The 18,047-nt window shown below is 37.8% G+C and overlaps 1 protein-coding gene across 3 annotated transcripts in view; it reads left to right on the forward strand.

The window, feature by feature from the left end:
* Window positions 1-17,781, forward strand: part of KCNMB2 (potassium calcium-activated channel subfamily M regulatory beta subunit 2) — a 321,134-nt gene extending 303,353 nt beyond the window's left edge. For all 3 annotated transcript variants that reach the window (XM_033211748.1, XM_033211749.1, XM_033211750.1), the window contains 2 exons: window positions 1,879-2,074; window positions 16,003-17,781. In XM_033211748.1, the coding sequence (XP_033067639.1) occupies window positions 1,879-2,074; window positions 16,003-16,287 (481 nt within the window). In that variant the 3' untranslated portion in view covers window positions 16,288-17,781. The remainder of the gene's footprint in view (window positions 1-1,878; window positions 2,075-16,002) is intronic.
* Window positions 17,782-18,047: the final 266 nt, after the last annotated feature.

Genomic DNA, 18,047 nt, shown 5'->3' on the forward strand with positions numbered 1-18,047 from the left:
CAGATTTAATTGGTCTGGAGTGGGACCCAGTCACCAGTATCTGTTAAAGCTCCCCAGCTGATTCTAATGTGCCTTCTAGGCTGAGAAACACTGCTATGCATCTACTTTTAAAAATAACAGATTTTGAATCTTTTCATTTCCATATTTGCCGTAGGTTTATTGAATGGATAGGGAGGCAAATAAATTGTGAGACAGCACGTGTACTCTTGCCCTCGGTAAGCCATGTGGTAAATCCCACCAGCATCTCTAGCTAACTGTTGTCCATAAATTGGACACTCTAAACACAGGCGAGCCCAGCCTTGATGTACCAAATGGGGGGAAGTCTCACAGCAGTTCAGCTTAAAGAAACAAGACCTTTTCTAATGAAAAATTGAGGTTTCAACCCAAAAGAAAATGAAACAATTTTGTGGCATTTGTTTCTCCATCTAAATTAATACTTTCATTTTAGAAGCAAAATCTAGCTGAAATACAGTAATTTGCTGAAATGAAGGCATCATCTTTCACATTTGTGGCTGCTCTGCTCTGTTTCGCTGATGGCCTTCAGCTGTGCTCATTTTCAATGAAAGTGCTGATGCCTCAGGCCCCAAGTGGTCGCTGATTCCAAAATGCTTTCAGATCTTCACATCTGCTTAGAACCATCAAAGATTTTTTTCCTCAGTATGTAAGCAAAATGTGACCACCCACGTTCCAGGAAAACACAATTTGCCACACCAAGGGAGGGGATCAGGTCTAGTATCCTGCTTCTGGAATAAAACTTCACACATGCAAAGGGACAGGAAGCTGTGGATGCCTGTCTAGCAAAAGGAAAGGGTATTAATATGCAAAGAAAACATGTTTCTCATTGCTGTGGTGATCAGCTTATACCCAAAACCAAACCATTGATTGCTGGTGTGTTAATTCCTAATTACAAATGTTAATCTTGATCATAAAATTAAAGGTATATTAAAATGACAAGTTGACAAATGGGCAGCTGGATTCTTCCAGGTGAGAGGTAACAGGACACCCTTATTCATCCATTAGTCTGCATAAAAGAGTTTCTTTTCCATTGTGTTTGTGGGGAGACAGCACAACACAATAGAATGAGCCTGCGCCTTAGAGAATTACAAGATTGGGTGGGATCACAGTTTCCATCACTTACTGCCTATATGTCCTTGCATATGTCATGGGATTTCTCAGTTCACTCACTTTTAAAAAGAAATTGCTACCCAACTTGCACAGCTGTTGAGAGAACAAAAGAAGGTATTATATATGAAGTACCAATTAGGGTGAAAGGAATGTGCAGCAAGTGACTGCTCATGATATAATGAAAGGGTTGAGTTATCCTTTTTCCCTTATTAGAAAGACCTTAAGCATTCTGTCACTATCCTTCCATCTATCAAGCTGGACCACACAACCCTCCACTCCTTTGCCATCTCCCCGCTCCTTCTCCCTCACACCTTCTGTGCCTGCCAACGGGGCAGGGAAGGGATCTGGGATGTAGAAAGTACAAAGTAAAACATACAGAGGTAGGGGCTGGAGCATATCAAGAAGCTGCCTACAATGTGTAAATACAGGGTGAGGACAGGTGATGATTTTAAAGCATGCTTCATGTTACCAGGGAGTTCAATAAGGGAGAAAAGAACTTAAGTCAAATACCAGAGAATACCATATAATATGGAAGTCATTGAAAACATTCTCGCGTGTCCAAGTTTGTCTATGTTATATGGTAGTTTGCTTAAAGCTGTTCTATATGAAGGCCTAAACTTTACACAGATAGATCGTATTAGAGATTTAGAAAAGATTTTTCAGCTTCAGGAGCTGAGAAATAATTCCCTCAGACGATGCCTTTCTCACTATTAGCTCTTGGGCCTGTGTTTACTCTCACCCCTTTCTCTGTAGCGTGTGGACCGAAGAGTCACAATGCACCTTGCTGAATGCATCCATCACGGAAACATTTAATTGCTCCTTCAGCTGCGGTCCAGACTGCTGGAAACTTTCTCAGTACCCCTGCCTCCAGGTGTACGTTAACCTGACTTCTTCCGGGGAAAAGCTCCTCCTCTACCACACAGAAGAGACGATAAAAATCAATCAGAAGGTAGGAACTTGGCGCGCTGCATTTCAGTTACCCCACAGAGCTTCACACCAGGCTCTCTGCCTCTGAAGTTCCCCTTTGCCAGCATTTCAAAGGAAAATACTTCCAGGAAGCAGAGCCTGCCTCTTCCATTCAGAGAACTTGCTATGTGACTCTTGCCTAGAATATATTTATTTTCTGTGCAAGTTGTGAGCAAATCATTCCTACATTTGTGGTAGTGCAGATTTAGCTTTCACTTCCATTTGAAAGGGTAAATATTAATATATCTTTACACAAATAGACTGAGTCTTTCAAAGCAACTATGCAGCTGAGAGATGTACAACACAAAACCATGTGTTTGTCCTGTACCTGGGAACCACCAGCTAAAGGTGTGTTCTGTTTGTCCGTGGTCATTGTCATTTAGTTCTGTGACCTCAGGGATATAACTTAACCTTTCTGATCCTCAGCTTCCTTTTCTCTAAAAAGCAACAAATGGACACCTTGCAAGGTCCTTATGAAGATGAGACCTGAGCATATACAATGTTGAGCAGAGCATGCTACTTTCGACCCATGGTCACTGGTGTGTGTGTGTGTGTGAGTGTGTGTCTGCGCTCGCGCGTGTGTGCATGTGCACGTGTGTGTGCTCTTCTTCACATATGTCATATTCATAGAGGCCGAATTTTCCAGCACTAATATATTCAAGTCCACATGGTAGATATTCAACAAATGTGTATTTTATTAAAGTTTTACATAAAATTTACATTTATGAGGTCTGGAATGACCAGGAAGGTGTCCGCAGAACCAACTTGCCATTACAAATTTAAGTTAAATATATTGCGTTTTGGATTTGTGGTAACAATTAGATGTGCAGAATAATCTCATATGCCAAGACAACTCAATGCCACTCTTGGCTTTTATTACCAGGATAAACCCTTCTGACCTCTAATCTTTCTTGTAAAAGCTTTTCTTTTCATTAAATTGTCAGCATTTAAATGATATAGCTTATAGTTATTGAAAAAATGCAGTAGATTCAAAGTTCAATGCTAGCACATAGAGAGTGAATAGGATTTGTTTCTGATATATCGACACAAAGTAAGGAAATTCACCTTGAACTTTTGTTGCAATAACTTAAAAGAATTCTTGCAAATATCTCTGAGGACTCAACATAATAAATATTTCAGAGAATGTGGTTTGAAAATGCTGGCTCTGGTTTTCTTTCATTTGTAGTAGCCACAAATAATAGCAGTCCCAGCACTGTGCTGCAATACGTCAAGCCTAGCGCTCTCACAAAGTGTTTGTCTTTCAAGATCTTCGCTTAAGTCAGATTTTAAAATCAAAGCTGACCGGTAATGACAAATGCCTATAAAACTCTTAAACCTGAATAGGCATCAAAAAATGGAACATATTTTCATTTCCTCATTTTGACAATGTATCACTACAGCCCTGTGAATGCATTATTTAGGCTATAAACGGAGAGGGAAGCTACCAATAAATGTCCCAGTTATGTATTCAGGACTGGTATCTTACTTGCTCTCAGCATAACACTTGGTCATCATTTGGTTTATTGGTCCCACTATCTTGTTTTTTCAAGTAAATTATAACATAGAGAACTGTGCATGAAATGAAAAAGTACAGCTCAAGTATTACAAACAAATTCATGACCACCATGTAACCACCTTAAGGTTAAATAAATACAACATTTTCTGTACCCCAAAAACACCCTACATGCCCCCTCTCAATAACTACAGGCTCTGCCTCCACCAAAGACAACTGCTATCCTGACTGTTTATGGCAATTACTTTCTTACTTTTCTTTGTACTTTTATCACCTAGGGATATATCGTTAAACACTATTTTATTAATAGTTTTGCCTCATTTTTAAACATTATATAAATGGAATCACATAGAATACTTTCCTTTCTGTCTGTTTTTCTTCACATAGCATTATGTTTGTTAGATTTATTCCATTTGGTTACAGTTCATTCATTTTCATTACTGTATCATATTCCATTGTATGAATATGTCTGTTTATTTATTCATTCTACTGCTGATGGACATTTTGAGTTGTCTAAGTTTGGAACTATTACAAGTAATTCTACCATGAATATTCTCACATATGTCTCTGGTGCACAAGCACACACACTTCCATCAGGTATAAACCTGGGAATGGAATATTTAAATCATAGAGTATACATATCTTAAAATTAAGTAGATAATGCCAAGTAGTTTTCCCAAATGTATATGCCAATATACATTCTCACCAACCCTGTGGGTATGAGAGTTCTTACTGCTCCAAATCTTTACCAACACTTGGTAACATCTGTAATTTTGATTTAGCTAACATATATTTCCTCATGATTCTGATAGCTAATGTTATCAAGTGTCTTTTCATTTATTCATTGGCCATTTGGATATCCTTTGTATGCAATGTCCATGCAAGTTGCTTGCCCATTTTTCTATGGAATTGTTTCTTCTTTACATTCAATATAGGAATCATTTAAACATGAACCTCTGTTGGTTATATGTGTTGCAAATATCTTCTCCCATTATGTGGCCTTTTCACTCTCTGAATGTCTTCAATGAAAGAAACTTCTAATTTCAGTGCAGCCAGATTTTGTCAATCTTTTTCTTTCTGTTCAGTGCTTTTGCTGTTCTGTTTAAGTCTTATATCCACCCTAATATCATAAAGTGACATTCTAAGTATATTACTGTTTTACCTTTCATGTACACAGTAAAATCTGACTGGAATTAATTTTTACATAGGGATCAAGTTTCTTTTTTGTTTGTTTGTTTGTTTTTTCATATGGACACACACGTGCTCCAGTCCATTTTTGAAGAGACCACACTTTTCCTCATTGAATTATTTTTATAATCTCATTTCTTCCTCTATTTTATCAGAAGTTATCTATTCTGTTACTATTCTTTTTAAAGTCAAAAAATAACAGATGCTGGCGAGGTTGCAAAGAAAAGGGAATGTCTATCCACTGCTGGTGGGAACATAAACTGGTTCAGCCATTGTGGAAAGTAGTTTGGTGATTGCTCAGAGAACGCAAACCAGAGCTACCATTCGTCCCAGCAATCCCAGTATTGGGTATATAACCAGAAGAATACAAATTATTCTGCCACAAAGACACATGTACATATATGTTTATGGCAGCACTTCTCACAATAGCAAAGATGTGGAATCAACCTAAATAAATGCCTACCAACAGTGGAAAGGATTTTTTGCTTCTTTCTGGATACATACCTATCTTCTAATTCAGCAATTCTTTCTTCTGCAAATCAACTGTTAAACCCATCCATTGAGTGCTTAATTTCTCTTATGGTATTTTCAATTCTAGAATATCCAACTGAGTCTTGTTTTATCATGTCCAGTTCTCTGCATATATTTTAATTATTGTCTTTTAAATCCTTCAACATAAAAAGTAAAATTACAGTTGTTATAAAATCTATTTTGATATCATCACTATTTGAAGCCCCTATGTACCTGTTCTGTTTTTGTTTTCTGTTGTTTGTTTTCATGTTGTCTTGTAATATCTGACTATTTTTATTAGGTTTCAGATATTATATTTGCAAAATTTTTATAAAAAATAACTTTAATCCTAGGATAATGTTATAATGTCATCATTTCCAAAAATCATTTCCATTTGCTTCGCCAGCCACAAGCCATTCAGGATCACCTCATTCTGACTTCATAAACTGTGATACTCAAATCAGAACTGAAGTCCCTATGAGGACCTATCTTTCAGGCTGACTCTTCTCCCAGGATGCAGCCCTTCAGAATCCCAACCCAAAGTGAATAGGGGAATTATCAAGACCCCAGCTTGATAGGCCCCCAATAATAATGCCTGCTCATAGCTCTGCAAGGCTGTCAAAAATGCCAGTTAATCTCCTAGGCTCTCACCCCCTCTTCTACAATCAGCAAATGCTCCCAGGGAAAAAGGCACCAAACATTTGGCTCACTTTCCTGGCCCAGTGATTCTTCACTTTCTGGAAAGCTACCCTCTGCTTTTCATCTGAAATATACACACTGAAAATACACAATTATCTCTATGTCAAAAGGTCATTAAACTGTCTTCATGCAAAATGAGAAATATTCAAGATAATTATGGCAAAAACATAAAAAATTTTCAATGTCAGCTCTCTTTCCTGTTATCCTTCCCAGGCTCACCAAAAATAATGGTATCCCTCACAGTTACCAAGAAATGGGCATGGTTATATTGAGATACATCAGGCGCTGCTGATAATAACTGTCCTAAGACAATAGGAGGTGAAAGGATATTAGGCAATCTGTCTGCATTTTATTTTTACATTTTTACCCTCTCTCATATAGTTTTTCTTTAGCCTTTAAACCCAGTGACCAACCTCTTGTCAACATTATGACCGAAGCTGCTTAAGCTGATAAACCGTCATGCTCTCCTAGAGCCACTGGCTGACTGATGGGCCCTGGGAGCCACAAGAGGGCTCAAGGGTCCGTGCCTCTCTTGGCTACAAGGCTGTCACTAGCATCATAAAAAACAGCAGCTGAGTATTAATTCACTGTGGTTGTTGCTTGTGAATTCCTCAATGCCAATCTCCTTCAGGATTTTAAAACCTCTTTTCCTTACCAGGAATTCCCAAAACATGCCCCTATGGTTTGAGGATAAATTTAAAATCTAGTTTGGTGCAAAAAAAAGGAAACTATACCCATTTTTTTTGGTATATGGCATAATACTATATATCTGGTCTGATGATGTAGAAAAATCCCAATTCAGTTTCTCCTACTATGCTCTCACAACACACTGCCAACTCCAGGCGTGGGGGGGGCTTTTCCCCACACATAATGAAGGTGAGTTCAGAATAATAAAATAATTTTCCCAGAGTTACACATTCACTAATTATGTCTGAATTAAAATCTAAGTCTTTTTACTTCATCATCCTTGCTCTTAAAGAGTAAAACATTAGAGCATCCCCTTGAGAGAGTAAAGACAAGAGTTCTGAAAAATCCAAATTCTGTGAACTATTTATCCTTCTGATAGATATTTTGATGGACAGGTGAGAATCTACATCATTCCATCCTATTCCAAGAGGCACTTAGGATCAAGTAAGAAACAATGAGCAAAGAATAGAATTATCTGTGATCCACAGGTAAGATTAGGACTGTATATTCAGCACCAGTTTATGTAGAGTGGATATTAAACAGATAGAAGCTTACCCTAAAAGGGGTAAAAAAAAAAAAAAAAAAAAGTAGGGGTTGGAGGTGGGGAATATGCCCTGAAATTTGGCATTTGACATCGCATAATTAGCATTTTAAATTTGAGATATTTCTTAGACATTTGCTGAAACTGCCGGCAGACCACAGATTCAGAAACACTTTTGTGATTGACAAAGTTTAGTCACTCCTTACCAAAGTTGAAATCTGGGAAAACTGAAGAGAGCACCTTTGTGTATAAGTAAAAGAAAGAATGTGCCAGAAAGAAGCTGATACTGAGCATCAAAAAGGAAAGCAGGGGGAAGGAACCTTGGCTTTTCAATTGCCAAGAGGGAGGCGCGTGGTGAAGACTCAAGATCAGATTAAATATCTGCCTCATTTTAGGACTAATTGGATACATTAGAATCCTAGGGACTCTGTGGTTTAAGCTTTCTGGATATTGTCCAATCCCAAAGCTCCAAGAAGATTGTATCTCCTTAGTCAATTTCCTAGGTCTTTCAAGTTTCTTCTCTACTCCAAATCAAGCAGAAGTGCCATAATAGATATGAGACCTGTGGGCAAATATAGGAAAGGAAAATCTCTCTGTAATGGGACCTTTGTCTCAATACTGAAAGAAACAGTCATGCATAGCAGTGTGAATTCTGTTTTCCTTTTCACTACTAAATACTTGGAACAGTCCACTTGCCAAAATCAAGCAGATACTAGATATTCAAACTAAACAAGTCTAAGGTAAATGTTGTAGGATCCACTTTTTAAAAAAGTGATGGTAAAGAGCATGAAGTCTCAAAAGGAGTGGGAAGAAATGAAGTCTCAATTTACTTTCTCAACTCATCTGCTTATCACTAATGTTCAAAAAATTCAAAAGTTGAAAATATATTTGTGAATCCAAGGCTACCACCTGGTGAACTATACATTCTTTGAACATTCAAGTTATGTCCTGTTCTCGAGCATAGAATGCAAAGTCTGGTACATTATATATGCTTAATAAATATGTGCATAATATTCATTATTTGAGACCACTAGAAAAAGTTCCATTGACTTTGGAACCAATAATATTTATGTTTCACATGAGCAGTGTTTTTTCCATTTTTGGTTTTTGTTTGTTGTTTGTTTACTTCATGGACATTGTGGACTAGGACCTGGCCACTAAGGAGTTCTGACAGTACATTTGTAGCCCACCTCTATGATGGTACAGTCTTTATTGAAAGGCTTTTTAGCCACATTCTCATCCCATTGCATCACCCATCTGTGTGTGTGTTTTTTTTTTTTATCTTTTTCTCTCTGTACATTCTATATCGCTTATGTTTTTGTCACCTATATATAACATGCTACATGGTGTATTGGAGACAAATATTGAATGGATTTTACTACATTTCTAACCCCATTTCAAAAATAAGATACTTCCCTCTTTATAAAAAGGCAAATGAAGAACACACCCTTCCCTTGAAGTGATCTGAGAAATTGATAGCTCCCTTCCTACCATCACAAGGAAAAGGAGGCTGACAACGAGGTTATTCAGCCCAAAACACTCTCTTATTGCCTCATCCCTTCCCCACATCTTTTATTTTGAAGATGAAGGCATGTCACTCTTTGCTTCACACAAGCCTAGTAAGGCATGTCTGAAAAAAAGCCCAACAGGTAGTTTCTTAAAACTTCTGTCCATCATGAGAATAAAAATAACTGTTCTAAAGGATTCTGGAAGAGAGGCGAAGGAAAAAAAATTTAGTCAGTTCTCCAAAAATTGGAGAGAAGATGCAATTGCTGGACCTTCATGGCCCAGGTAAGGGAAAGGATGATCAGGAGACATAGACAGGATCCAAAGTTTTTCGCTGGGAAAGGAAAGAGCATGATCTTGGGTCCATCCCTGTGGTTTTCAGTACTAAAGAGAAGTTTCTGTCTGTCAGGAATCTAAGGATTGGGAAAAGCAGTAAGATTTTATTTACAAAACTCAGGATTAAGAGAGATGTAAGTCTAAATCTTCCACTGAATGGCTGCTTCAGAGGTTTGACAGATTTATATAATCACATGTTAAGGCACAAAAGAAAAAATGACCTATAGCCATAGTAAAATATTAACATATTTTTATCAGTACTAAAATATATTGTATATATAAAATTATTACTCATATGTTCTTTCTGTTAAATATCATACAGAGTCTAAAAGCTAAATCTTCCCCTTCCCACACCTCCCACCAAAAAAGAAAGATCTAAAAACGATAGATGTTTATTTTCTATCTAAATTACATTTTTCCAACTAAGTGTATATCTCACTTAGTAAAGTTTTGTTTATTGAAATGCATTCTATGTATTCGAAACCAAAGACATAAAAATGCCTTCTGAACACATGATAAAATCATAAGATAACTAAATCTTCACTCTAAATTCACACCTGCCTAAGAAACATACTCATGACTATTGTTTGAGCCATAGAAACAAAAACCTAGGCTCCTAGTGTAGAATTCAGCATAATGCAAATCTCCTAAGACAAAAAGGCAAGGGACATGAGATGACAGCCATTAAACAGGACTGCTTCTGTGAAAACCATACAGCTAGTAATTTTGTTCTTCTTAGAGATTTCATAGTTTAGTATGTGATGCTTGATTGAAGACTTTTAGAAGACCATGTGGACAAATGTGAAATTCTAACAGAAAAACATGTTAATGAAAATTTATTGAGCCTTTAAGCATATTCGTCATTCAATCCTCACACACACACACAAAAAAACCCTGCCATGAAGGCTCTATTAATCCCATTATATAGATTTTAAAAATTTATTCTGAGAGGCCACATAACTTGCCTACAGTCACACAGTAACCAGATCTCCTGAGCACAAGTCAGGAGCTTGTTATACTACTCATACATTCATCATCACCAAAGGACTTATCACCAAAGGACATATCAATAATAAAAGTAGATGATCACCAAAGGACTTATCAATAATAAAAGTAGATGACTGATTGACAAATAGTAGAATTTTCATTTTCAGGGACAGTGAATGGTCTAGTGACAGCTGGTTTATGTGTATGTTAAAAAAATGACAAGATGAGAAAGAGCTAAAAACACCAGGGGAGAGGACCTTTTCTCCACTGGTATCTGCCTGTTGCTCATATGTGTACCACTGGCCCTGAGGTCCCACAATCAATCGAGTATGGACCATGCCTCATCCATCCAGCCCACATGCATGTAATGAAAGTCCAATGACTTTCAACTTTATTTATTTATTTATTTATTTTTTTTTTTTTTGAGACGGAGTCTCGCTCTGTCGCTCAGGCTGGAGTGCAGTGGCCGGATCTCAGCTCACTGCAAGCTCCACCTCCGGGTTCACGCCATTCTCCTGCCTCAGCCTCCCAAGTAGCTGGGACTACAGGCGGCCGCCACCTCGCCCGGCTAGTTTTTTGTATTTTTTAGTAGAGACGGGGTTTCACCGGGTTAGCCAGGATGGTCTCGATCTCCTGACCTCGTGATCTGCCCATCTCGGCCTCCCAAAGTGCTGGGATTACAGGCTTGAGCCACTGCGCCCAGCCGACTTTCAACTTTAATTAGCAGCTCCTGTATTACAGTTCTGCCAGATGGTCTCAATGGTAGTTTATATGAAGAATCTTACCTAGTGACAGAATTATTGCCATTTGTCTGACAAATGTTTATTTTAAAATATATATTTTTAAGCTGAATCAATTCACAAAAGCATAACTTTCAATGGAATGCCATTCTTACTGAGATCATTTCAATAACTTAGCACTGTTCACCACTGAAATTGCTACTATAAACTATCTTGGCACAGAAATATATAAATACCTGAAGCATTCATAATCTAAATTGGTTTGGTTTAAATTCAACCAGAAATGGTTTGTCTGTTATTTTTTAAATACTTTGGTTCAAAAAACATTTCTAAAAACATTAAAGCAATGATCAGGGCATCTTCGAAGATGTCCATCTTTGAAGGACAAAAATTAAGGTATTCCCATACTGCCTTACACCCTTTTGATCCAGAGGCATCCAACAGGTAGGAAATTCGCTTCATGACAGTCAAAGTCCAGTTGTCATACTAAATTATAGCTGACTGAAAAATTCTGCTTTCTTGGTGATACTTTCACCCCCTTAGTGCCTTGCTAGTACCAGGGAATTCTCTGCTCTACTTACCTGTACAAATGTATTCACATTTATTCTTAGCTGGTTAAATTTTAAGGTGTCAACCAGACCTTGCTACAAGAACATCACATTAAACATGGTTTATGATAAATGCCAGCATGCTCATCCTTCATTCTTAACTAATCAAAGAACCTTCCTGCTGTTTATAGTCTAATAATTCAATGACTACAGCTCAGCAAAAAAAAAAAAAAAAAAAAAAAAGCAAGGTGCCTGTGTGCCCACTGATAAAGTCTGGGGAAAGAGTAATTCAAATATATTTCATTAGCCAAAACTCTTTGTCTTATAAATATTTTGTTCCTGGGAAATCTACTGGTCTAAATTTTTCTGAAATTTCAGGCTTCTACCCCAAAACCTGTATCAATGTACCTCAAAGCTCACCTTATCTGTGTCTCTGCATATAGTCATGGAGGTTGTGCATTGCACAGAGGTACTAATCACACCGTAAAAGTCATATATGTGAATATTTACAGTTACAATTTGTAAATTGGTAAATGACAGTAAGATGTGAGGTTTATAAATAAAATAAATTTATTAGGATAATTTTCCAACTGAAAATGATAATATTTTGAAGAAGGAGCATAGTGTTTCAGCTCACACTAAAACACTCTATAGATAAGCAGTGATTCTGTCAGCCAATTTAATTCTGATAAATCAGATAAGTGAATCATTTGATTTTATATATATATGTATCAAGGGGCAGGACAGTAAAAAGTCTATTGAGAGGTTCTTACCAATAGAGAAGAGAGTTAGCCAAAAACCTAAACATCTCCCAGAAAAGCGATTTAAATCACTTTTTCCAAACTTAAAAAACAACCCTCATTATTGTATCAGTTTTGTCATGGCACATTTATAAACGAAGGAATATAAGTCACAGAAATTTCCTCAGAGATAGCTTTTTTTAATTAAAAATGTGTCCAACTGTATCTAACATAAAATAAAAAGAAAAACTACAAGAAAGATATTTAATTCCATCTGTATCTAGATAAGAAAGAGGAGAAAGGGAAGATCGAACAAGAAGCGGAACAGAGAGATAGATTTAAAGCCAGGTGGGAGTTGAGGGAAGGGCAAGGAAGGAGGAGATACAAAAGAAAACAGAATGCAAAGATATAAGTGTGTATTAATCTGTTTTCACATTGCTATCAAGAACAACTGAGACTGGATAATTTATAAAAGAAAAAGGCTTAGTTGACTCACAGTTCTGCATGTCTGGGGAGGCCTCAGGAAACTTATAATCATGATGGAAGGCAAAGGGGAAGCAAGGCATGTCTTCTCATACTGGCAGGAGAGAGAGAACATGAGGGCAGGGGTGCTGCCAAACACTTTTAAACCATCACATCTCCATGAGAACTCACTCATTATCATGAGAATAGCATGGGGAAACCACCTCCATGATCCGGTCACCTCCCACCAGGTCCCTCTCTGACACCTGGAAATTACAATTTGAGATGAAACTTGGGTGGAGACACAGAGCCAAACCATATCATTCTGCCCCTAGCTCTTCCCAAATCTCATGTCCTCTCTTCCCAAATCTCATGTCCTTTATACATTTCAAAACCAATCATGCCTTTCCAACAGTCTCCCAAAGTCTTAAATCATTCCAGCATTAACTCAAAATTCCAAGTCCAAAGTCTCATCTGAGACAAGGCAAATCCCTTCCGCCTATGAGCCCATAAAATCAAAACCAAGTTAGTTACTTCCAAGATACGATGGGGGTACAGTTGTTAGGTAAATAGACCCATTCTAAATGGGAGAAGTTGGCTAAAACAAAGGGACCACAGGCCCCATACAAGTCCAAAACCTAGCCAGGCAGTCACTAAATCTTAAAGTTCCAAAATAATCTCCTTTGACTCCATGTCTCACATTGAGGGCATGCTGATACAAGAGGTGGGTTCCCAAGGCCTTGGGCAGCTTCGCCCTGTGGTGTGGTTCTGCAGGGTACAGCCCCTGCAGTTGCTTTCCCAGGCTGACTCTGAGTGCCTACGGCTTTTCTATACACACGGTGCAAGCTGTCGGTGAATCTATCCTTCTGGGGTCTGAAGGACAGTGGCCCTCTTCTAACAGCTCCACTAGGCAGTGCCCCAGTGGGGATTCTGTGTGGGGACTCCAACCCCACATTTCCCTTCTGCACTGCCCTAGCAGAGGTTCTCCATGAGGGCTCCACCCCTACATCAGAATTCTGCCTGGACACCCAGGCATTTCTATATATCCTCTGAAATCTAGGTGGAAGTTCCAAAACCTTAACTCTTATCTTTTGCACACCTGCGGTCCCAACAATACCTAGAAGCTGCCAAGGTTTGGGGTTTACACCCTCTGAAGCAATGGCCTGAGCTGTACATTGACCCCTTATAGCCACAGCTGGAGCAGCTGGAAAACAGGGCACCAAGTTGCAAGGCAGCATAGAGCAGCAGGGCCCTAGGCCATTTTTCCCTCCCATGCCTCCAGGCCTGTGATGGGAAGGGCTGCTACAAAAATCTCTGACATACCTAGGGACATTTTCCCCATTGTGTTGGCTATTAACATTCAGCTCCTCATTACTTATGCCAATTTCTGCAGGAGGTTTGAATTTCTCCCCAGAAAATGGGTTTTTGTTTTCTACCAACATGGTCAGGCTGCACATTTTCCAAACTTTTATGCTTTTAAACATAAGCTCCAATTTCAAATCATCTATTTGTGAATGCATATAACTGTACATTTCAGGAAAAGCCAGGTCATCTCTTGAATGCTTTGCTGGTTAGAAATTTCTTCTGTCAGATATCCTAATTCATCTCTCTCAAGTTCAAAGTTCCACAGATTTCTATGACAGAGGCAAAATGCTGCTAATCTCTTTGCTAAAGCATGGCAAGCACAATGTCTGCTCCAGTTCCCAGTAAGTTTCTCATCTCCATCTGAGACTACCTCAGTCTGGACTTCTTTGTTTATATCACTATCCGCATTTTGGTCAAAACCATTCAACAAATCTCTAGGAAGTTCGAAATTTTCCCTCATCTTCCTGTCTTCTTCTGAGTCCTCCAAACTGTTCCAACCTCTGTCTGTTACCCAGTTCCAAAGTTGCTTCCACATTTTCAAGTTATCTTTATAGCAATACCCCACTGGCCTGGTACCAATTCTCTGTATTAGCCTATTTTCACACTGCTATAAAGATATTACCTGAGACTGGGTAATTTATAAATGAAAAAGGTTTAATTAACTCACAGTTCCACATGGCTGGGAAGGCCTCAGGGAACTTACAATCATGGCAGAAAACGAAGGAGAAGCAAGGCACATCTTCTCATGGTGGCAAGCAAGAGAGAGAACATGAGGGAAGAACTGCCAGACAGTTTTAAACCATCTAATCTCGTGAGAACTTACTCACTATCATAAGAACAGCATGGGGGAAACTGCCCCCATGATCCAATCACCTCCCAGCAGGTCCCTCTCTTGACACATGGGATTACAATTCAAGTGAGATTTTGGGTGGGGACACGGAGCCAAACCATATCAAAGTGTGTAGAAATAAAGAGAGGAGAGACATGTAAAAGAGGTAGCCAAAGAAAAGAGAGGTGAAAAGATCAAAAGAAAGGTAGCGTAAGTTCTCAGGTGAGTGGTGATTAAAGAACTGTTTTATTCTTCCTTGGCTTGTAGGAAAAGCTGTTTTATTTTTCCTTGGCTTATAGGAAAAGCTACTTTGGCATGCTAAATGGGTCTGACCCACTCATCTCAGCTCTTTAACTATTCAATATTCCTACACATTACAGATTTCTTTTTCAGTAATTCAACAGAAGTGTAGCTGTTTTTTTTATGACAGTTGCAAGGTAACCAAATAAAATGAAGCCAAGAAAAAAGGATAAGAGTAAACTACTTTCCCCGAGAGAACTTTTATGTTATGTGGACAGATGTGGACAGACAAAATGATGGCAGAGTTGACATTCTGATTCCAAAAAGAAGTATGTTCAATAGAAAATAATTAAAACCGGCCGGGCGCGGTGGCTCAAGCCTGTAATCCCAGCACTTTGGGAGGCCAAGACGGATGGATCACGAGGTCAGGAGATCGAGACCATCCTGGCTAACACGGTGAAACCCCGTCTCTACTAAAAAAAATACAAAAAATTAGCCGGGCGAGATGGCGGGCGCCTGTAGTCCCAGCTACTCGGGAGGCTGAGGCGAGAGAATGGCGTAAACCCGGGAGGCGGAGCTTGCAGTGAGCTGAGATCCGGCCACTGCACTCCAGCCTGGGCGACAGAGCGAGACTCCGTCTCAAAAAAAAAAAAAAAAAAAAAAAATTAAAACCTATCATACCTAGCTACGGCAAAAAGAATCCTGGGAATCATTTAATTTATTTTACGTACACAACATGGAATGATTAAATCAAGCTAATTAACATATCTATCATTTTATTTCAATCAATAAATAGTATATGGGTGAACAATCAAGGGACATCTTGGTCAGATACCTTAAAACATTGTTTTAATCAATGTGTTATTTATTAGGGTTTCCCAAGGCACCAGTTTGAATATGAAAAGAATAACCACCATGGTTATTTCACAGATCACTAATTTGAACACAATACTCCAATCCCCCCTAGAGTCTGAAACACACAGAATATCTTCTAGTAACAGTTTATCTTATTCTCCACAGTGCTCCTATATACCTAAGTGTGGAAAAAATTTTGAAGAATCCATGTCCCTGGTGAATGTTGTCATGGAAAACTTCAGGAAGTATCAACACTTTTCCTGCTATTCTGACCCAGAAGGAAACCAGAAGAGCGTTATCCTAACCAAACTCTACAGTTCCAACGTGCTGTTCCATTCACTCTTCTGGCCAACCTGTATGATGGCTGGGGGCGTGGCAATTGTTGCCATGGTGAAACTTACACAGTACCTCTCCCTACTCTGTGAGAGGATCCAACGGATCAATAGATAAATGCAAAAGTGGATAAAATAATTTTTGTTAAAGCTCAAATACTGTTTTCTTCCATTCTTCACCAAAGAACCTTAAGTTTGTAATGTGCAGTCTGTTATGAGTTCCCTAATATATTCTTATATGTAGAGCAATAATGCAAAAGCTGTTCTATATGCAAACATAATGTCTTTATTATTCAAGAGAATAAATAACTGTTTTGTGTTGGTTGGTGGTTTTCATAATCTCATTTCTGTACTGGAACTAGTACTTTCTTCTCTCATTCTGCCAAAATAGGGCTCAGTTATTCATTTGCCAAGCTTTGTGGAGGAATGTAGGTGACATCAATGTGAAAAAGTCTGTGTTCTGAGTTGTCAGATCTCTTGAAGACAATATTTTTCATCACTCATTGTTTACTAAAGCTACAGCCAAAAATATTTTTCTTTTCTTATTCTAAACTGAGCCCTATAGCAAGAAAAGGGACCAGATTTCCTCATTAAAGGAAGTTAGGTACTTTCCTTGTATTTTTTACCATATCACTGTAAAGAAGAGGGGAAACCCAGCCAGCTACTTTTTTTCATCACTTTTTATTCATAACTTCAGATTTTTAAAACTAATTTCCAAAATATAAGCTGTTTTCATTAGCCAATTCTATAATATCTTCCTGTGATTTATGTAGAAAATGAACAGACCCCTTTTCCATTTAAGACCCTTCTACTGTGTGAAGAGATGATACCTACAAGGAGTATCATTACCTGTGAGTTGACTGAATATTAGTAGGTGCTCCATTACAATCCAGAAAAGCCTGTGTTACTGATATTTGTGTGGAAATCTTTATTTCATTTCAATTTACCTGTTAGATGGTAAAATTAAGATGTTATTTGCTGGTAAAAATTGGTAGACTGGTTTCAATGGGTAAATCTGTTGCGGCAAATTAATGTGTTGGAAAATTGCTCTTTGGGAATCCGTGTTTAAGTTAATGAATGTGTAGTATCTCCTTCTGACAAGTGTTCCCTATTGGGATTTTAAAGTTATGTGCACAGAATATTCGTCTCTTCTACATGTTTTATTTTTCTATTTACAACTCCCTTTTTTGTTGTTATATTTTATACACAGAATAGATCTTTTTTCTAACACATATTTGAACTGAATAACAGACTTAAAGAAAGCCTTTGTTCACATTACTATTTACTTATTGTGTTTGGGGGAAAATATAAGGGATTGATTTTAAATAAAAAACATTCCATCTTTCATTTAATATCAATATCAAAAGAAGAAGACAAACATCTATCTTTCTCATCTATATTTAAGTACCTTTTTGTAATGTAGTATCAAAGTATTTTAGGTATTGCAAAATTTTACAAATCATTTGTGGAATGAATGGTAAAACTAATCTGATGAAGTGGAAAATTATTCTGCAATATTGTAATTCATAGTTTGACTTTTCATAAGCAAATAAATCCCTAGGATGTAATCAGGACTTCAAATGTGTAATTAAAATTTCTTTTAAAAAATCTATTAAATTGCAAGATTTGAATACTTCTTGCATTCTGAGCTGACCAGCCCATGTTAGTCCAAAAATTTGTATTTCACTACCTTTAAAAATATTTTGAGTGATGACAAAGAAAGTTTCTTTTTTTAACACCCAAACACATACACATAATGTTGTGACCATTTGAAAAATAGGATGAAAAATTCTTTTATTTCTACTCTACTTTAAAACATATAACTCTGAAGATACTAAAGAATTACTTGAGACTATAGAGCTGAAAATGTGCAGTCTT

This window comes from Trachypithecus francoisi, unplaced genomic scaffold (assembly GCF_009764315.1).
Source record: "Trachypithecus francoisi isolate TF-2019V2 unplaced genomic scaffold, Tfra_2.0 Lachesis_group0, whole genome shotgun sequence".
In the NCBI taxonomy this organism is placed as follows: domain Eukaryota; kingdom Metazoa; phylum Chordata; class Mammalia; order Primates; family Cercopithecidae; genus Trachypithecus; species Trachypithecus francoisi.